Genomic DNA, 16,357 nt, shown 5'->3' on the forward strand with positions numbered 1-16,357 from the left:
CCACCCGTTTCCACCCTTTACTTTCAAAACCATCCATCATTTTGACCAGTCATTTGAGACAATTTTAATAACAAATATATCTGTAAAACCCAAATGTCTGCAGAAAATAGAAAAGTTGGGATTATTGCATAGAGCAACAAGATTCTGCCCCCTTATTCTCCTCTCCACAACTTGGTACCAAAATAACTGCTGTCACAAAACAACACATCCTTTCATTAGTATCGGTTAAGCTACCTCACTGTACAGAATAAATACTTTAATTCTACCATACTCCTGACATTTTTTCTTTCACTAATTCTGAACTCATAGTCCACAAATCTCTGTTGCATCTTCATTCCCAGACAAGGCAATGGTGTCACTGAGCACCTTTAAGATGGATGAAGCCTGGCTGAGAGAAATCCCCCTAGGAAGCAAGCACCTGCCAAGTTTTCCAGCAATCAACAGATTTTATCTGAAGTACCCAAGACCTTACAAGGGTTGCCACTGTTTGGGTGAAACCTTAGACTAGTTCAGAAGCTGGATTCTGGTACAGGGATTCGCCTGCCCAGGGAGGCTGTGTGATATCTGGCTCGTTGGAAAGTGCTGCATGAAACTCCCTCCAGAGTTAGTGGTGGTGTGCAACCCTGCAAGGAGATGCTGTTGTTTGCCTTGTAAAGGGTGGCCGACCTGTTCAGCCAACACTCATTCCTTCCCTTGCTACTGCAGGAGCTCTGAGCACGCTTGATGTCCAGCTCAGAATGGCAGATACGTCCACTGGGCAACCCTTCTGCAGACCTGCGACCCAGAGTACTATTTGCCCTGATGCCAGTGATCGAAGTCAAAGTCCCATTGGAGAGGGATGACCGGGAGGAGGTCATGGCTGGTGTCATGAGTCCATGCCTGTCAGATTCACTATGACGCTTGGGGTCCCTCCGCAGAAAGCCAGTTCTGAAAACAGCAAGTTTTCCCTCCGGCTGCTTCTTGCCCTCTGGCTCCTTCTCACCAGTCTTTGGGTCTGAGAGCAGCTTGCCTGTGGATTGACAGCCAGAGGGAGGGAGGGTTATCCCAGTGCGCAAAGTCCCATTTTTGTTAGCTTTGCTCTTGAGCTCTTCGTCTTTTATTGGAGGTACAGTACTGAGAGAAAGCACTAGTTTCTTGGGTGTCCGTGGCTGCTCGCCTGCATCCTCCTTTGGTTTTCCAGACCTTTTCAGGGTACTTGGATTTTCCACCATCATGCATGGTTTCCCAGGGTTCTCAGTTATCCCTGGGCCTGTCAGCACATGATTTTGTTTGGCTTTGGTGTCCTCCCCTTCCTTTGTCATAAGAGGGACAATGGGCTCATTTGTAAACCGAGGCCTGCGGCCAGATTCCAGGTACTCTACAAGCTCCCCAGAAGGCTCTGTTGGCCATTCTTTGGAGGTGAAGGACCAGTGCAAAGGCATGGGCTTAGGAACTGTCAGCTTGGCTTTACTGGGGGAAGCTTTCAAGCTGACACTTCTGCTCTGTACACCCCGCACCAAAGGACGTGACTCAAAGCCACCTATAAAAGAAAACAGAGAGGACTGTCAGTATTCTTAGGAAATCAGTGAAGCTAAGTATATCCCACATAGGAATGTGGACGCTTGTTCAATGGCAGACTTGTATTTTTGATCTTAAGTGAGAACTATGACCCCTGAATTCTTTTTCAACTAAAAAAAATCCTTTCCTATTCTCTGTCATACACACTCTGTTCTCCCACCTATTCCTTCTCTAATCCACCCCCTTTTCCTCCCTAATCCATCTATTTACCTGTTGATACCAGGCATTTTCCCTCATAATTACAGTTCACATATGTTATTTGTATTGGCTAACAGGAAAGTGAAAGGGAGACACTATTTGTTTCCAATTGCCAAATGACTAGGGAAAAAAAACCAATAATGCATCTTAGAGAGAACAGCAGAGGAATTTCAGAACTGGTGAAAAAAACTCTAGCCAGCTAGATTAAATTTGAATCTGAAATGGCCTGATTTTTCTCTGACGTTTGCTCATTACTGGTGCACTTGCTGAGCTTGGTTAAAGTGGGGACAAACATAGGAAAAATCTGAGGAACATTTCCAGTCCCCTGGGAATGTGTAAACTGTGCACCAGAGGAGAGGCGAAAGAATCAAAGTTCTAATTCTTGTCACATTTCACCAGTTCAGCTCTCCTCTAGGCCCCCTGAGGCTATGGAGCTCATTCAAGCCCCAAAATACAAAATCCTTGGACAAAGACAAGAGCCTAGATTCTTGCTGTGTTCTCATAGATTGCAGAAGCCAAGAGTGTGGACACTTGGTTTAATCGGATAAGTGGTAGCAATGATCCAAGCTTTGTATTTTGGGGTTTGAATGAGCATTTTGACAGGCTAGCATGTATAAGAAGCAGAAAAGTAGAACCCAGGCACCTTTCTCCTGGTTGTTGCTGGCATTGGTTAGGGTGGGTGAGTCTGGCATTTCTGGCAGAGATGGGCAGGTGACAGAGCTACGGGACACCAGGCTCTCCCGCACGTTGCTTCCACCAAGTCGTGTCAGCCAGTGTTCAGAAATGGAGGAGCTGGTGGAACCTGCAAGGAAAACCCATAAATTATTGTTGGAATATCTGTGAATGTGTGCTCCCTGGGATCCTGTTCAACCAGAAAAAAATATCAAACAGGCTTTGGGCAAAACTTATAAACACAAGACCAGTAGAATCATATGCATTTTGGGTGGGAATAAAAGTGGCTATAAAACCAAACCATGAAAAATATGGAAATGTCTAAGCCAGCCTGAATTAATGCACCACCCTTCCACCACTTCTTAATCTGATAGAAAGGGATTGCTTACAAGTCAGCAATTGTGGAAAGATAGTGCAAGATCCTCTTTTTCCCTCCCCATTTTTGTCTGCTTGCAAGGGCAGCCAAAGAGGGCCCAGTTGGCTCCCACAGAAACCCAAAACTATCATTTTGGAGATATAGAACTAAATTAGTAGAAGATGCATAGAACAAGATTCTGGCAAATATGACAAGTTCTGAAAGCTTTATCTGGGTTTAATCAGCATTTCTGGCATCCCATTTGCATAGTAAACTGCTAGGAATTAGAGCTGTAGCAATTTACTATTGATTTTGCCTAAAGGAATAACCCTCTGAGACACTCTCAATTAAAGAATGAATGAATAAATAAATAAATAAATAAAAATAGGCAATTTCCAGCCACATCTCCTTTTCCTACTAGTCCTTTGTTGTCCATGAGAGATATATGTGTCCTGTATTTATTTTGAATTCTGAACATGTATACAAAATGCTGCAACTAGTTCATCCCTGTCATAGCCGTGTATTAAAGTGGTACTAGACATAGATGCCCCTATGGCACAGTGTGTTAAAGTGCTGAGCTGCTGAACTTGCGATCCAAAAGGTCCCAGGTTCAAATACCAGGAGCGGAATAAGCGCCCGCTGTTAGCTCCAGCTCCTGCCAACCTAGCAGTCCGAAAACATGCAAATGTGAGTAGATAAATAGGTACCGCTCCAGCGGGAAGGTAACGGCACTCCATGCAGTCATGCCGGCCACATGACCTTGGAGGTGTTTATGGACAACGCCGGCTCTTCGGCTTAGAAATGGAGATGAGCACCAGCCCCCAGAGTCAGTCACAACTGGACTTAACGTCAGGGGAAACCTTTACCTTTACTTTTTAAGACACAGATGCAACCTCACAACAACTTTATGAACTACTATTCCAGTATGCTGATCACCTGATTACACACCTCATAAACTAGGAAGTTATTTTATAGGATGTATGAGTAGCTCACACCAAAGTAATGCAGGTCTGTAAATCATCCCTCTGAAATGAATAAGACCCATATCCATTATTCACATCAGCATGGGTCTTAAGACCCACTCTCTAAAATCATGTCGGTACATGTTTAGAATTCCAAGACAGACATCAATTTCCCCAGCAAAGGACTGCTCCAAATGTAATAAGCAGCTGCATCAGCAGGCAGGCTAAGTGCTCCCCACAAACCTCTGACAGAACTTCCTCCAGACCAGCTTGGAACCACGCTGCGTCTTTGATAGAAGAGGATGTAAGCTCCCCGTGTGCTGACTTCATCTTCCAAGACTGCTTCCACGGTGCTGTCATCATAGCTGTACCAGTGACCATCCAAGGCATTGCGGCAGTATGCTAGGGACAGAGTACACATCACATTAAAGCCGGGGTGGGGAAATTCTGGCCCTTCAGTTGTTTGCACACTATTACTCTCACACTAGACCAGCCTGTCAATTTTACTGCTTAGCCGGCATCGCACCGCCTGACATCCGCCGGGAAGTAGCAGCCAACAATGAAAGGACCAAGGCATTGACATCTCTGGCCCATCTCGTTTGGATATCAGCTAGCACGTTAATGCCTTAAATCAAGAAATAGCTTTCTAAGATCTACAGAGATACTTGCAGGAACACTTCAGCAAGCAAGAGTCCAAAAGTGGCAGGCTAAAACCCGGAACCTTAATCAGCGGCTGACGCCGGATGAGAGACTCACTCTTGGGCACACAGAAGACTGGGCAACTTGGAAGGTGCTGAACAGACTGCACTTTGGCGCCACGAGATGCAGAGCCAACCTTAAGAAATGGGGCTACAAAGTGTAGTCCACAACATGCGGAGAAGAGCAAACCAGAGACCACCTACTGCAATGCATTGTGAGCCCTGCCACATGCACAATAGAGGACCTTTTAACAGTAACACCAGAGGCACTCCAAGTGGCCAGCTATTGGGCAAAAGGCATTTAGTATTAATGTCAAGGTGGGTTTTTTTTAAAAAAAAATCTTTATGTTTGCAAATCCATAACAACTTGTACCCTCGGCTCGCTTCTGACACGATAAATAAATAACCTGTCAAGGGCTGAAGGGGAATAATAATAATAATAATAATAATAATTATTATTATTATTATTATTATAAAAAACTTTATTTGTATCCCACCCCATCTCCCCATGGGGACTCAGGACAGCTTCCAACATGGTAACAGGTAAACATTCAATGCCTATATAAACAAAAAAACCTATAAAAATTTAAACAAAAGACAATACTAAACATTGTACAGCAAGTAAAACAAACATTCAACAACTTGACAACATCAAAAAAAAAAAAAACCCGGCCACACAGCCTACTTTGGCATGTGGAATTGAGTTTCCTTCAGTTATGTAGACATTTTGGAGATCCAGAGGAATTGCCTCATTCTCTCCAAGGTGAAGGCTTTCCAATTCTCCCAGCTTATCTCAGAACTTTCTTAGCTTGCATCAGGGCTTGCTCATATCAGAATGCTCTCATAAGGGATTATTATTCCCAGGAAACAAGTGTAATTTTCTAGCATGTGGCTGGAGCACCCATCAACAAAATGTGACTTTTAAAATCTGTTCTGTGATTCTCAACAGAACTACAACTTCTCACCCTTCCTGCTTGAAGAGCTACTTGTATTTCACATGCTCTCAGTGGGGTCATAAAAGCACCTATGTTGCCTTGCATGATGTCCAATATCCTAAAGAGTTCAGGTTTTTTTTTTCATTATTCATATTTATTTTTGAATCAAGTTTCTAGCTCTTTCAAATTTGAAGAAAAACATGAAGAGGACTGAATTCTTAAAAATGTAAGAAGGGTTCAGGCTGGCAGGAATTCAAGTGCTGAGACTTGAGTGTTTTGAATACACTTGGCTCACCATATGCAGGATTGGGGGCTCTGAACATGCAAAAAAATGAAAAAAAATGGGAATATATCTGTTTCCCAAACTCCTAACACTATTGGCCATATTTAATAAATGAAAAGTATAGTACATAAATTTATGCATTGATGACTTACTAAACTTTTTTTTTACTTTTTACTTTTTTCTAATCTAATTTTTGCATTTAATGACAAACTCACAAATAATCAAATCCGCAGAAGCAAACCCTGCAAAAGTTGAAGTTCAACTAAATTTGGTTAATTTGTTATCCTTACATCATGTTTTCTTCAGGGAGTTCATACACTGCCTTCCTATATCACTATCACTGCCTTGAGATTAGAAGCTTAAGCAATTCAAAATACTTTTTAAAAAGCAACATATGCAGACTCAATGTTATTGTCGAAGGATTTCATGGCTGGACTTGAGTTTTCTGGGCTGTATGGCCATGTTCCAGAAACATTCTTTCCTGACATTTCACCCACATCTATGGCAGGCATCCTCAGAGGTTATGAGTTCTGTTGGAAACTAGGCAAGTGGGGTTTATATATCTGTGGAAAGTCTAAGGTGCGAGAAAGAACTCTTGTCTGCCTAAGGCAAGTGTAAATGTTGAAACTGGCTAGCTTGATTAGCATTGAGTAGCCTTGCAGCTTCAAAGCCTGGCTGATTCCTGCTTGGGATAATCCTTTGTTGGGAAGTGTTAACTGGCCCTGATTGTTTCTTGTCTGGAATTCCTCTGTCTTCTGAGTGTTGTTCTTTATTTACTGTTTCAATTTTAGAGACTCACTTAATTTCTCTAGTGCACTCCATTGCCTCACTAGTCATAATTTGGTGCAGAAACTGATCACCATCTCCCAAATAAAATTCTGCAAAGAACACAAGTAATCTATGTGGAAGTACAGTATCATTTAACTTGAGCAAGGGTTATGAATGGCATAAGGGTAGGGTGCTCACCTAATTTTAATTCAATAGCAGTTCCTAAGGACTATATCAATTCCTTACTGCACTTCTACTACAGCACTCACCTGTATAGTGCCCACCCTGCATGCTTCCATGATGGTTGCAGACAGCATACAGATCATAGAGGAAGTTGCACTGATTGCTTTCTGGTGTGGGCTGTTTCCAGGGCCCCCATTTGCTGCCACGACTGCGCTTGGCCACATGAGGAGCCATATCAAGTCCATACAGGGGGAAGCGCACCAGAGTGGAGAGTTTGTGGCGCTGCTCTCCCACCTGTCGGAAGCGCTTGAGGTGGATGATGAGGATGTCAGGTAGGGTCCACAGGCTGAGCTTGACCATGCCCTGCTGAAGGACCTGGCAGTGGGGACAGCGCCAGGCATCATCAGGGGCCAGCTGTGGAGTAAGAGATAATGTTGCCAATTGTAAGGAATGGCACTGGAATACAGGAGCAGCTTGGCAGATGTAGGTAAATGAGTGCTGCAGCTCGGTGGGAAGGTTCTGTTTGTAGCATCTGCTCAACCATACTTCGAAAGGCTTATCAGCTAGGTCCAAGCCAGAAGACACTTCTGAGAAGAATAAGGGGTAAAACCTACCTGATGGGCATTTCTACTCCTGTCCAGAAAAGCAAGCTATTTTGTGATCTGCAAATTTACAGAGATTGGGGCACAGAGTCCCCACCAAAGTAGAAAAACATTGATATAAATAAAAATCACACATGTTGAGAGAACACTTCTCTAGGCATTTCTAGGTGTTCCAGTATGAAATTGGCCCTCCTCTGGAAGTTAACTGGAGAACTGCATTGGAGGACCTTCAAATGCCAAGAGAAACCTTTTTTTTTTCAGTCACACGTATGGAAGCAGTGAAGGCAGCAGCATATACAGCAATCCACAAATAATCAAATACTTCACTTAGGCAAAAAAAAAATGAAATGCAAAGATATAGAATGGGGGATGCCTGGCTCGACAGCAGTACGTGTGAAAAAGATCTTGGAGTTCTCATGGACAAGTTAAACATGAGCCAACAATGTGATGCGGTGGTGAAAAAAGCCAATGGGATTTTGGCCTGCATAAATAGGAGTATAGTGTCTAGATCTAGGGAAGTCATGCTCCCCCTCTATTCTTCCTTGGTCAGACCACACCTGGAATCACACTGTGTCCAATTCTGGGCACCGCAGTTGAAGGGAGATGTCGAAAAGCTGGAAAGCGTCCAGAGGAGGGCAACTAAAATGATTAAGGGTCTGGAGACCAAGCCCTATGAGGAGCGGCTTAAAGAACTGGGCATGTTTAGCCTGCAGAAGAGAAGGCTGAGAGGAGACATGATAGCCATGTACAAATATGTGAGGGGAAGTCATAGGGAGGAGGGAGGAAGCTTGTTTTCTGCTGCCCTGCAGACCAGGACGCGGAACAATGGCTTCAAACTACAGGAAAGGAGATTCCACATGAACATTAGGAAGAACTTCCTCACTGTGAGAGCTGTTTGGCAGTAGAACTCTCTGTCCCGGACTGTGGTGGAGGCTCCTTCTTTGGAGGCTTTTAAGCAGAGGCTGGATGGCCATCTGTCGGGGGTGCTTTGAATGAGATTTTCCTGCTTCTTGCAGGGGGTTGGACTGGATGGCCCATGAGGTCTCTTCCAACTCTACGATTCTATCATTCTATGATTCTATGAAATCTGTGAATGTTTAACCTGAAAATGTGGAGATACTTATGCTCATCCCAGATAATTAGATCCTAGCATTCCACTGGGCTAAGTCCATGGATACCTGTTCCTCCTTGGTGTAGAGCTGGAAGCATTCGTCCAGGGTGCAACTGTGTTGCTGCAGATGGAGCTGTTGCTTCATCCTCACACTTTCTGCATCCTCAACCACTTCTTCTTGGATGTTGCCAAACAAGCTACAAAAATATAAACAAAGGAGTCAGAAGTGCCCTTAGCGGGGACTCTATGGTGGACATAGGTTGTTCTCATGTGATACAGGCATATCTAAAGTACCTATAAATAAATCCCTGATAAAGCTGCACCACTTTGATGCAGCCTCATCAATTGTCCAAGAATTGTGTGAATATTGTCATGGTTTGCAAAGGCACTGTGCTGTATGTGTTAATTGGAAAATGAAGTGCATGAAGCCAACTGGCTGAGCCTGCAAAGATCTGGGGATTGATTTGATATTGTTTCTGTTCTGCTGCTGCAGAACCAGTTTGGACAAGATTTTCAGGGCTGACTGAGTACTGCTGAAAAAGGGAACAGTGTACTCAGAGAGATCTTGCTATTTTGAAGCCTGTTTGCTGCTGAGAAAAGAGGGTGAAGAACCAGAACTGTATTCTTCTCTGAAGCAGATTTGTGGACTCAGAAAGGACTGTTTATGACTGCGGACTTCTGTAAGTGATCAGAGGGACCATTGTAAATACTACTTTTTTATCTCTTGGAATCAGTAAAGTTCCTGTATTTTTGTTCTGTAAACCTGAGTGGCATGTTTTTCTGCGGGTGACTCTGGGTTGCGGGCACATGTAAGAGCTTCTATTTATCATCATCAATCCATAATAAATACCATGGAACTCTAAACCCAGATGATCAGTCAGTACACCTTAGCAAAAAGGGAGATACATTCTGATTCATTCAAAAGATTAAGTTAAGAGAAGATTCCATCTAAACACTAGGAAGAACTTCCTGAATGTGACAGCTGTTCAACAGTGTAACATGTATCCTTGAAGTGTGATGGAGTCCCTTCTCTGAAGCATTCTAAATACAGACGAGATGGGAAAGCTTTGTTGGGAGAGCTTTGATTGTGTATTTCTGCAGAACCTTGGGATATCTTCCAACTATATCATTCCATAAAATTTGTCTTTGATATTAAAACCAGTTTTTCAAAATAGTTTGAAATTTGAAGAGCCCTCAAAAGGACCCACAGTGAGATTTTTTGCCTTTTCCTTGGAAGTCAGGCTTTTCACTGTGTCTCTTTAAATGTCAAACCTGATTGCCCTTCTACAATCACTTCTCCATCATGAAGAAGAACACACTGTTTCAACAGGTATTCAAGAATCACTGAGCTGGAAAAATCTAAAGTGCAACTCATTTCCTTTCAGCATGGTTTCTCAATCAGTTCACTTTTAAAAATAAAATAAAAGGAAACTCTTTTTATACAAAGAGCAAGTGCAGCATTCAAAAGATTGTGTGACTTTAGATAGTAGGTGTCACACTGTATAACTAAATACTTTCCCCCTCAATCAGCAGAACTATAATGGATGCTTGGGAAGATTTGTGATGACTGGCCATCACTAAACATATCACACTTACCTTTCTTTGGTGCTCACATCCCACTCAATTACTAGCTTCACATGAGCAGGACCACCAGGACCACTAAACTGTAGCACTCTGCAGAAAGAAGAAGCTATTAGATACTTATGTGGTATGATGGTGGTAGCGGGGAGCTCTATCAGTGATGGATTCTAATTTGGCACTTGAGACATCTGCAGGAGGGGCACTTGTAAAGATCAGAGTGGATTTTCGATTCCACAAAGAGTCAGATGAGGCTCTTATGACAATCTCAATAGTCCAATATCGATATTGAATGTGTGGACTACAGGTCATGTTAGGAATGCCAGAGCCACCACTGGCCAGCAGGGGGCAGGCTCCTCCCACAGACACTTAAAAATCACTCTGTTTTTTTAGTTTTAAGACAGTGTTGATAGGAGCCTAGGTTTCAGAAATCTGAAGAAGTAATTAGAACAAGAGTCAAATGAACGACCAATGTGCTGCCAACTTTTTCTGGTCCTGAGCATCAAGATGTGATGAAGCCTTTTAGTTAATAAAAATTATTATATTTTTGCTTCCCCACTGAAACTAATTCTAAATAAACTTGCATTTCCTCATTCAACTCCATGTTTTTCCCTTCCCATTGCCCTTCTGCTCTAATGCCATGTTAAATTTTAAGTTGTAAGGTTCCAATGGGAAGAATCAATCTACTTTCATGAGGGTGAATTTTGGCCCTATGATTGAACCATACTTTCTACCATCCCTCAGCATAGTCTGTTGGAATGCTAATGGAAGTCAGAAGAATGGAAATCCAGAAGCTACCTACCCTGAAGCTGATGGTGACACAAACAGGAGAAGCTGGAAGACAGGAAACAGCTATGAGGTGTGAAGAGGGTAAAGCTGTCTGTGCTTTTTAAAGTTAGCATATAGCCCTCATGCTCAACTAAGGTTGCTATTCACAGTGTTGAAAAGTTTATCTACCTACCCATACAAGCAGTAAATATGTCCAGCCAGCCTTCCTTGATGGTATTGGGTACATCTGATTATTAGAATTTGTTTATGGACACATTGGGACACAGACTGATTGGTTTGATAAGAAGTTGCAGAATGTGATCTGAAGCACTGCTTGATCCAAAGAACTGCCCCATTGAGGCTCAGCATCGGATATTCCTCACTCCAGACTGATTTAGAAAGACTTACCAGTATCTCTATTGCTTCTGGGGTGCTAAAACAAAGGAAGGTTTGCTTCCTTTGGCTCTTGTTGTCTAGGACAGTGGTTCTCAACCTGTGAGTCCCCAGGTGTTTTGGCCTCCAGCTTCCAGAAATCCCAGCCAGTTTACCAGCTGTTAGGATTTCTGGGAGTTGAAGGCCAAAACATCTAGGGACCCACAGGTTGAGAGCCACTGGTCTAGGACATGCTCATCCAAGGGGTGGTCCATAGAGATTATGGAGGAAAATGCTAGATGATTTTACTGATGGACTTGAGAAACTGAGGGTGGCATGAAACAAGACTGTGAATCATACTCCTCTAAAACACTTGGCACTGACAGATAAGCATGCCCCAGCTGTTCTTCCAGGAAGTTATTTGCCTAAAGCTCAAATAGGAATCGGGTAAGGAGAAAGAACTGGTGGCTGGACAGACAAAAAAGGATGCACTTTACAACATATTGGCCAAACATCAAGCATGTAAAATTGATCAGGAGAAAGGAGAACAATTACACCTGATCCATAAGGATTCTGGGGGAAGGATTTGATATACATGATTTTTTTTTAACAAAGTTGATTTTAAATTGAAACTAACTAGTGGCATGCATTTTTTCGAAACAAGGAATGACTAACTCCTTAAGAGTAACCCTGCAAGTTCTAGGAACCAGTAAACAAATCCTTCAGGGGAGGCTGTAAAAAGTTTTTTCCCTATGTTCTCAGCTCAGCCCAAAGTGTGCTGTTCAAAACTATATTACATCTGAAATGTGAGGACTCAGCACTGGAAGAAATAAGGTAAGAGTAAAGTACACCTGACCCTGTGTGAAGTGCTATCTTACTTACCAGTGAAATTATTCTTAATCTCCCTAAACATGCATTTGAAGTAGAGAGAACTTTCTGGTCAGGGTTCCTGGATTTACTATTCCTTGACATCTTTAAGGCCATGATAATCTTTTTTTGCACATTATCCACTGGAAAAAGGTCTCCCTTCCTACCACCACCACCACCAAATACGGATGCCATGTTGTCACTACTGTGTTTCCCCGAAAATAAGACAGTGTCTTATATTAATTTTTGTTCCCAAAGATGCTCTAGGTCTTATTTTCAGGGGATGTCTTATTTTTCCATGAAGAAGAATTCACATTTATTGTTGAACAAAAAAATGAACATTTATTATATACTGTACAGTAGTTGTCATCACAAACCAGCATAACCAGACAAACTGTGAATCCTATCAAGAATTTCTTGTTACTACCATTATTTCTATGTACAATACTCTATGGTAGGTACATTTACCGATCCTGCATGCTCTGGTGTTCTGTTCACTGGGCATGCTTCAAAACAAAAACTTTGAAGGTCTTACTTTCAGGGGAGGCCTTATATTTAGCAATTCAGCAAAACCTCTACTAGGTCTTATTTTCTGGGGATGTATTATTTTAGGGGAAACAGGGTAGTAGCCACTTCCACGCATTGAACTAATCATTCACAGATCCTGATACTTTAAATGGATTTTGATTTTCCCAATAGAAGCCACAAATCAAACAAATACATAGCAATGTGTTGTTGAAGGCTTTCATGGCCGGGATCACAGGGTTGTTGTATGTTTTCCAGGTTGTATGGCTATGTTCCAGAAGTATTCTCTCGTGACGTTTCGCCCACATCCTCTGAGGATGCCTGCCATAGATGTGGGTGAAACGTCAGGAGAGAATACTTCTGGAACATGGCCGTACAGCCCGGAAAACATACAACAACCCTAAATACATAGCAAGAGTACATTTTTACCAAAATATATTCAGTCTATAGTTTGAGCAGAAGGAGGGACAAAAAAGGGACGTTTTCTGGGACTGAGTGCAAACATACTGTAGGATCCAATGTGGAATTAGGGAATACATTAAATAAGAAATCTCTCAAAACATAGAGATAAGGATTCACCATATGGAACCACTTTTTGGGGACTGCAACCCCTAGAATCCTGCAGCCAATAGTGCCATAAGGTCATATTAGATGATGGATACTGGAAAATGTGGCCTTTAAGGTGATGTTTTCAAGCTGTGCAGCAGGCATGTTCAGTTTGTGATAGTTTCATCACACAAATGTCAAGCAACTCTGGCAGTACCAGATGCCCATGCAGTGGTGAGACAGTGCAAAGGGATTGTTCAGATTCGTTGTATTCTTCCCTGCTTAATCTTCTTTCTCGATGGCTTAGTTCACATGCCACCTCCCTGGAAGCCTGGCAGTAAGCTGCCCAAATGGGAACCACATAAAGGTCCCCCTGGGCCAGGATGCAACACAATTAGTGAGTGCTGTGCCATGATGACAGCCCCCTGACTTGCTTCCTGCTTCTGAGGGACATTATCTGCGCTAACATTATCTTTGACTAGAATCCAGCTAGCAGCAGTTAAATCATTAATAATTCATAGGCCCCCTTTGTGAAATGTTCAACAGTGGCGCACGTCTGGAAGGACGCGCTGCATGAGAGATAGCACTGCTGCTGTTTGAGGATTGCCAGGTACACTGAACTGCTGTGGTACCAGAAAGGAAGGAAGGAGTGCTTCAGAAAGAAACCAGTTGACCTGGTCTGTCGAGTCACATTGGTTCAGAATGAGGTGAGTGAGGGACTCCACCTAATCTTTTAAGGCCAAGAGGGAATCAGTAAGAAAATGTCCAGTATACATGCTCGACAGGACTCAATAGCATATGCATACACACACACCTTTCTGGACCTACTTGACTGTGTGAGCCAGGCATATAGCCGGGGGGGGGGGGGGGGGGCTTGAGGGGCTTCAGCCCCCCCCCCCCCCGAAATTCTCAGGTTGGTCCGCAAGAAGGCCTTACATTTATTATGTAAACTGTTATGTTTCTTCATATCATGATCTGATCACCATGCTCAATGTATCCCATATGCATGGGGGTATTGGGATAACGATACAAAAGGTTTGCTAGGGTAGACCCTCTCCCGCTCAGACTGAGCCCCCCCCCCCCCCCGAAACAAAATCCTGGCTACGGGCCTGGTGTGAGCTTAACAAGGTACATCATATCAAGTCTGTCAATTTAGTAACAAGCACAGCTCAATGGTAGCTCTCTTCCATATAGAGACTTATCTGGACAGCTACAGTGCCTTGCAGAAAGGTTTACCTTCCTTTTTCCAGTTTCTTTATGTATACGCAACCTTTGTGTCCAAATAAAACTGTTCGGCATCTTCACAATATTGAGTATTACATATGTATCTGCTATTAAAAAATGAAAATGGAATCCACACCAATTCCAGATGTGGAAAAATGTTGAAAAGGTGAGTGAAGAAGAATACTCCTGTTAGGCAGAAAAGACAGATAGGGCATGGTCTGTTTAGAGCTTGAAAAATTACTTTCGGGAATGCAATTTTCTCAAATTCCCAGCAAGTCAACAGGATTCTTGGAGTTGTAGCTGAAAGAGTAAAGTTTCCAATTCCTCATCTCTCTTTCTGCTTTCTGACTTCTGGCACCCTTCCTAACTCATCTGTAGGCTGATCTGGTGCATTCAATCACTTACCTGTCCACGGCTGGATGGTAGAGTGGCCAGCTGTCCTGAGGAGAGAGGTAGCTGCAGAGAGTAGAGCCTCCAAGTACTCGAACCTGGAATAGATTCCCAGTAGCCTGAAAAAAGACACACGAAGGAAGGTGGATATGAGCCAAAAGATTCTTCTGTGTGTCATCTTCTCCCTAATAAAGTTGTCTGCTAAATGACTTAGGATGAGCCAAAAGATTAAGCAAACAAGAAGAGAATCAGAAAGATGTCTGCATTTGGGAAATATCACTTTCTTTTCTTTTCTTTCTTGTGTCTCCAACACAACATAGCACATAGGCTCAAAGCAAAATAGACATATATGAAGAGTGTTCTGCAATTAGTTAATAACAATCTTTAATTAATTGGTATATTAAAGCATTTTAAAGAGTGCATGTGGTTTGGATATATGAAGTCCCCTCATACAAAGTCAAATGACTGGTGCAATGAGGGCTTGTCAGAACTGTTCACTTCCTAAGGAAATATAGCAAATGGTCCGTCAGCCCCAAAATTATGGCCTGTAGAAGCATCAAAGGCCAACCAAGTTACCATGGTTCCCAAGCCAAAAGATCCCACAAGAAAGCACTGCCTCCAATAACCCTGATCATAAAAAAAGAATACAGTAGAGTCTCACTTATCCAACACTTGCTTATCCAACGTTCTGGATTATCTAACGCATTTTTGTAGTCAATGTTTTCAATACATTGTGATATTTTGGTGCTAAATTCGAAAATACGGTAATTACTACTTAGCATTACTGCATATTGAACTACTTTTTCTGTCAAATTTGTTGTATAACATGATGTTTTGGTGCTTAATTTGTAAAATCATAACCTAATTTGATGTTTAATAGGTTTTTCCTTAATTCCTCCTTATTATCCAACATATTCACTTATCCTACATTCTGCCGACCCATTTATGTTGGATAAGTGAGACTCTACTGTAAAAGGGAATTAATATCTAATGATTTTCTGCCTGTGAACCTACTACTTGAGTCAGTTATTTCCCTGTTTCGAATGACAGCCAGTCTTATCTTTTCTCATTTACTTTGCATGAATTAGGCATAACTTAATTCTTTGCTTATGTCACCCTTCAGCAGAACCCTTAAATATGTACAAGATTTAACCCAGTATTAGATTACAGATCTCCTGAACATATAAATGCAACCAATCATCCCATAATTTTGGTTTAAATCCATTTGTGCAAACAAAATAATGTGATTAAAAATGGTAGAAGACTAAAAAGTCTCTCCACCGTTTCAAAGCATGTTTATAAGCAGTGATATTTATGTTCATATAAAATCAAGATATTGTGTGATAGTTAATTTAAAACAAAGAATGAAAACCTGATAATAGACTCCAAGTAAATTACAAGTTCATACAGGCAGATGGAGCCTAGGTTGCAACTGCAATCTCACTCGGTTCCACCTCTATCAGAAAATTGTTTCACCTTTTCCCTAATGCCAGTTGCAGCTTTCCAACTGTCATACAAACGGCCTAATTTACTCCTCCCTCCCCTCCTGCAATGCTGTTTTGTCATTAAAACCAGCATATGATTAGCTAACACATTCTGTATTTCATTATGTTTGTGTCCTTTTCCCTTATCTTCTTGACAGAGATTGTAATGGGACCTGATGAGTGGACAAGCATGAATTCATGACTGTGACACTCTTCAGATTAGAATCTACAGAGCACACTTCAAAATGAGTTATCTCCCCGCTTCCCCGCAACTCCAAT

General features: G+C 42.2%; 1 protein-coding gene across 2 annotated transcripts in view; it reads right to left on the reverse strand.

Moving 5' to 3' along the window:
* Positions 1-49: 49 nt before the first annotated feature.
* usp43 (ubiquitin specific peptidase 43) overlaps positions 50-16,357 on the reverse strand; it is a 155,166-nt gene continuing 138,858 nt past the window's right edge. For both annotated transcript variants that reach the window (XM_062970702.1, XM_062970703.1), the window contains exons 9-15: positions 14,610-14,713; positions 9,921-9,998; positions 8,392-8,521; positions 6,698-7,025; positions 3,988-4,146; positions 2,399-2,557; positions 50-1,519 (exon numbers count right to left, since the gene is read on the reverse strand). In XM_062970702.1, coding sequence (XP_062826772.1) covers positions 510-1,519; positions 2,399-2,557; positions 3,988-4,146; positions 6,698-7,025; positions 8,392-8,521; positions 9,921-9,998; positions 14,610-14,713 — 1,968 coding nt within the window. In that variant the 3' untranslated portion in view covers positions 50-509. The remainder of the gene's footprint in view (positions 1,520-2,398; positions 2,558-3,987; positions 4,147-6,697; positions 7,026-8,391; positions 8,522-9,920; positions 9,999-14,609; positions 14,714-16,357) is intronic.

This window comes from Anolis carolinensis, chromosome 2 (genome assembly GCF_035594765.1).
Source record: "Anolis carolinensis isolate JA03-04 chromosome 2, rAnoCar3.1.pri, whole genome shotgun sequence".
Lineage (NCBI taxonomy): Eukaryota > Metazoa > Chordata > Lepidosauria > Squamata > Dactyloidae > Anolis > Anolis carolinensis.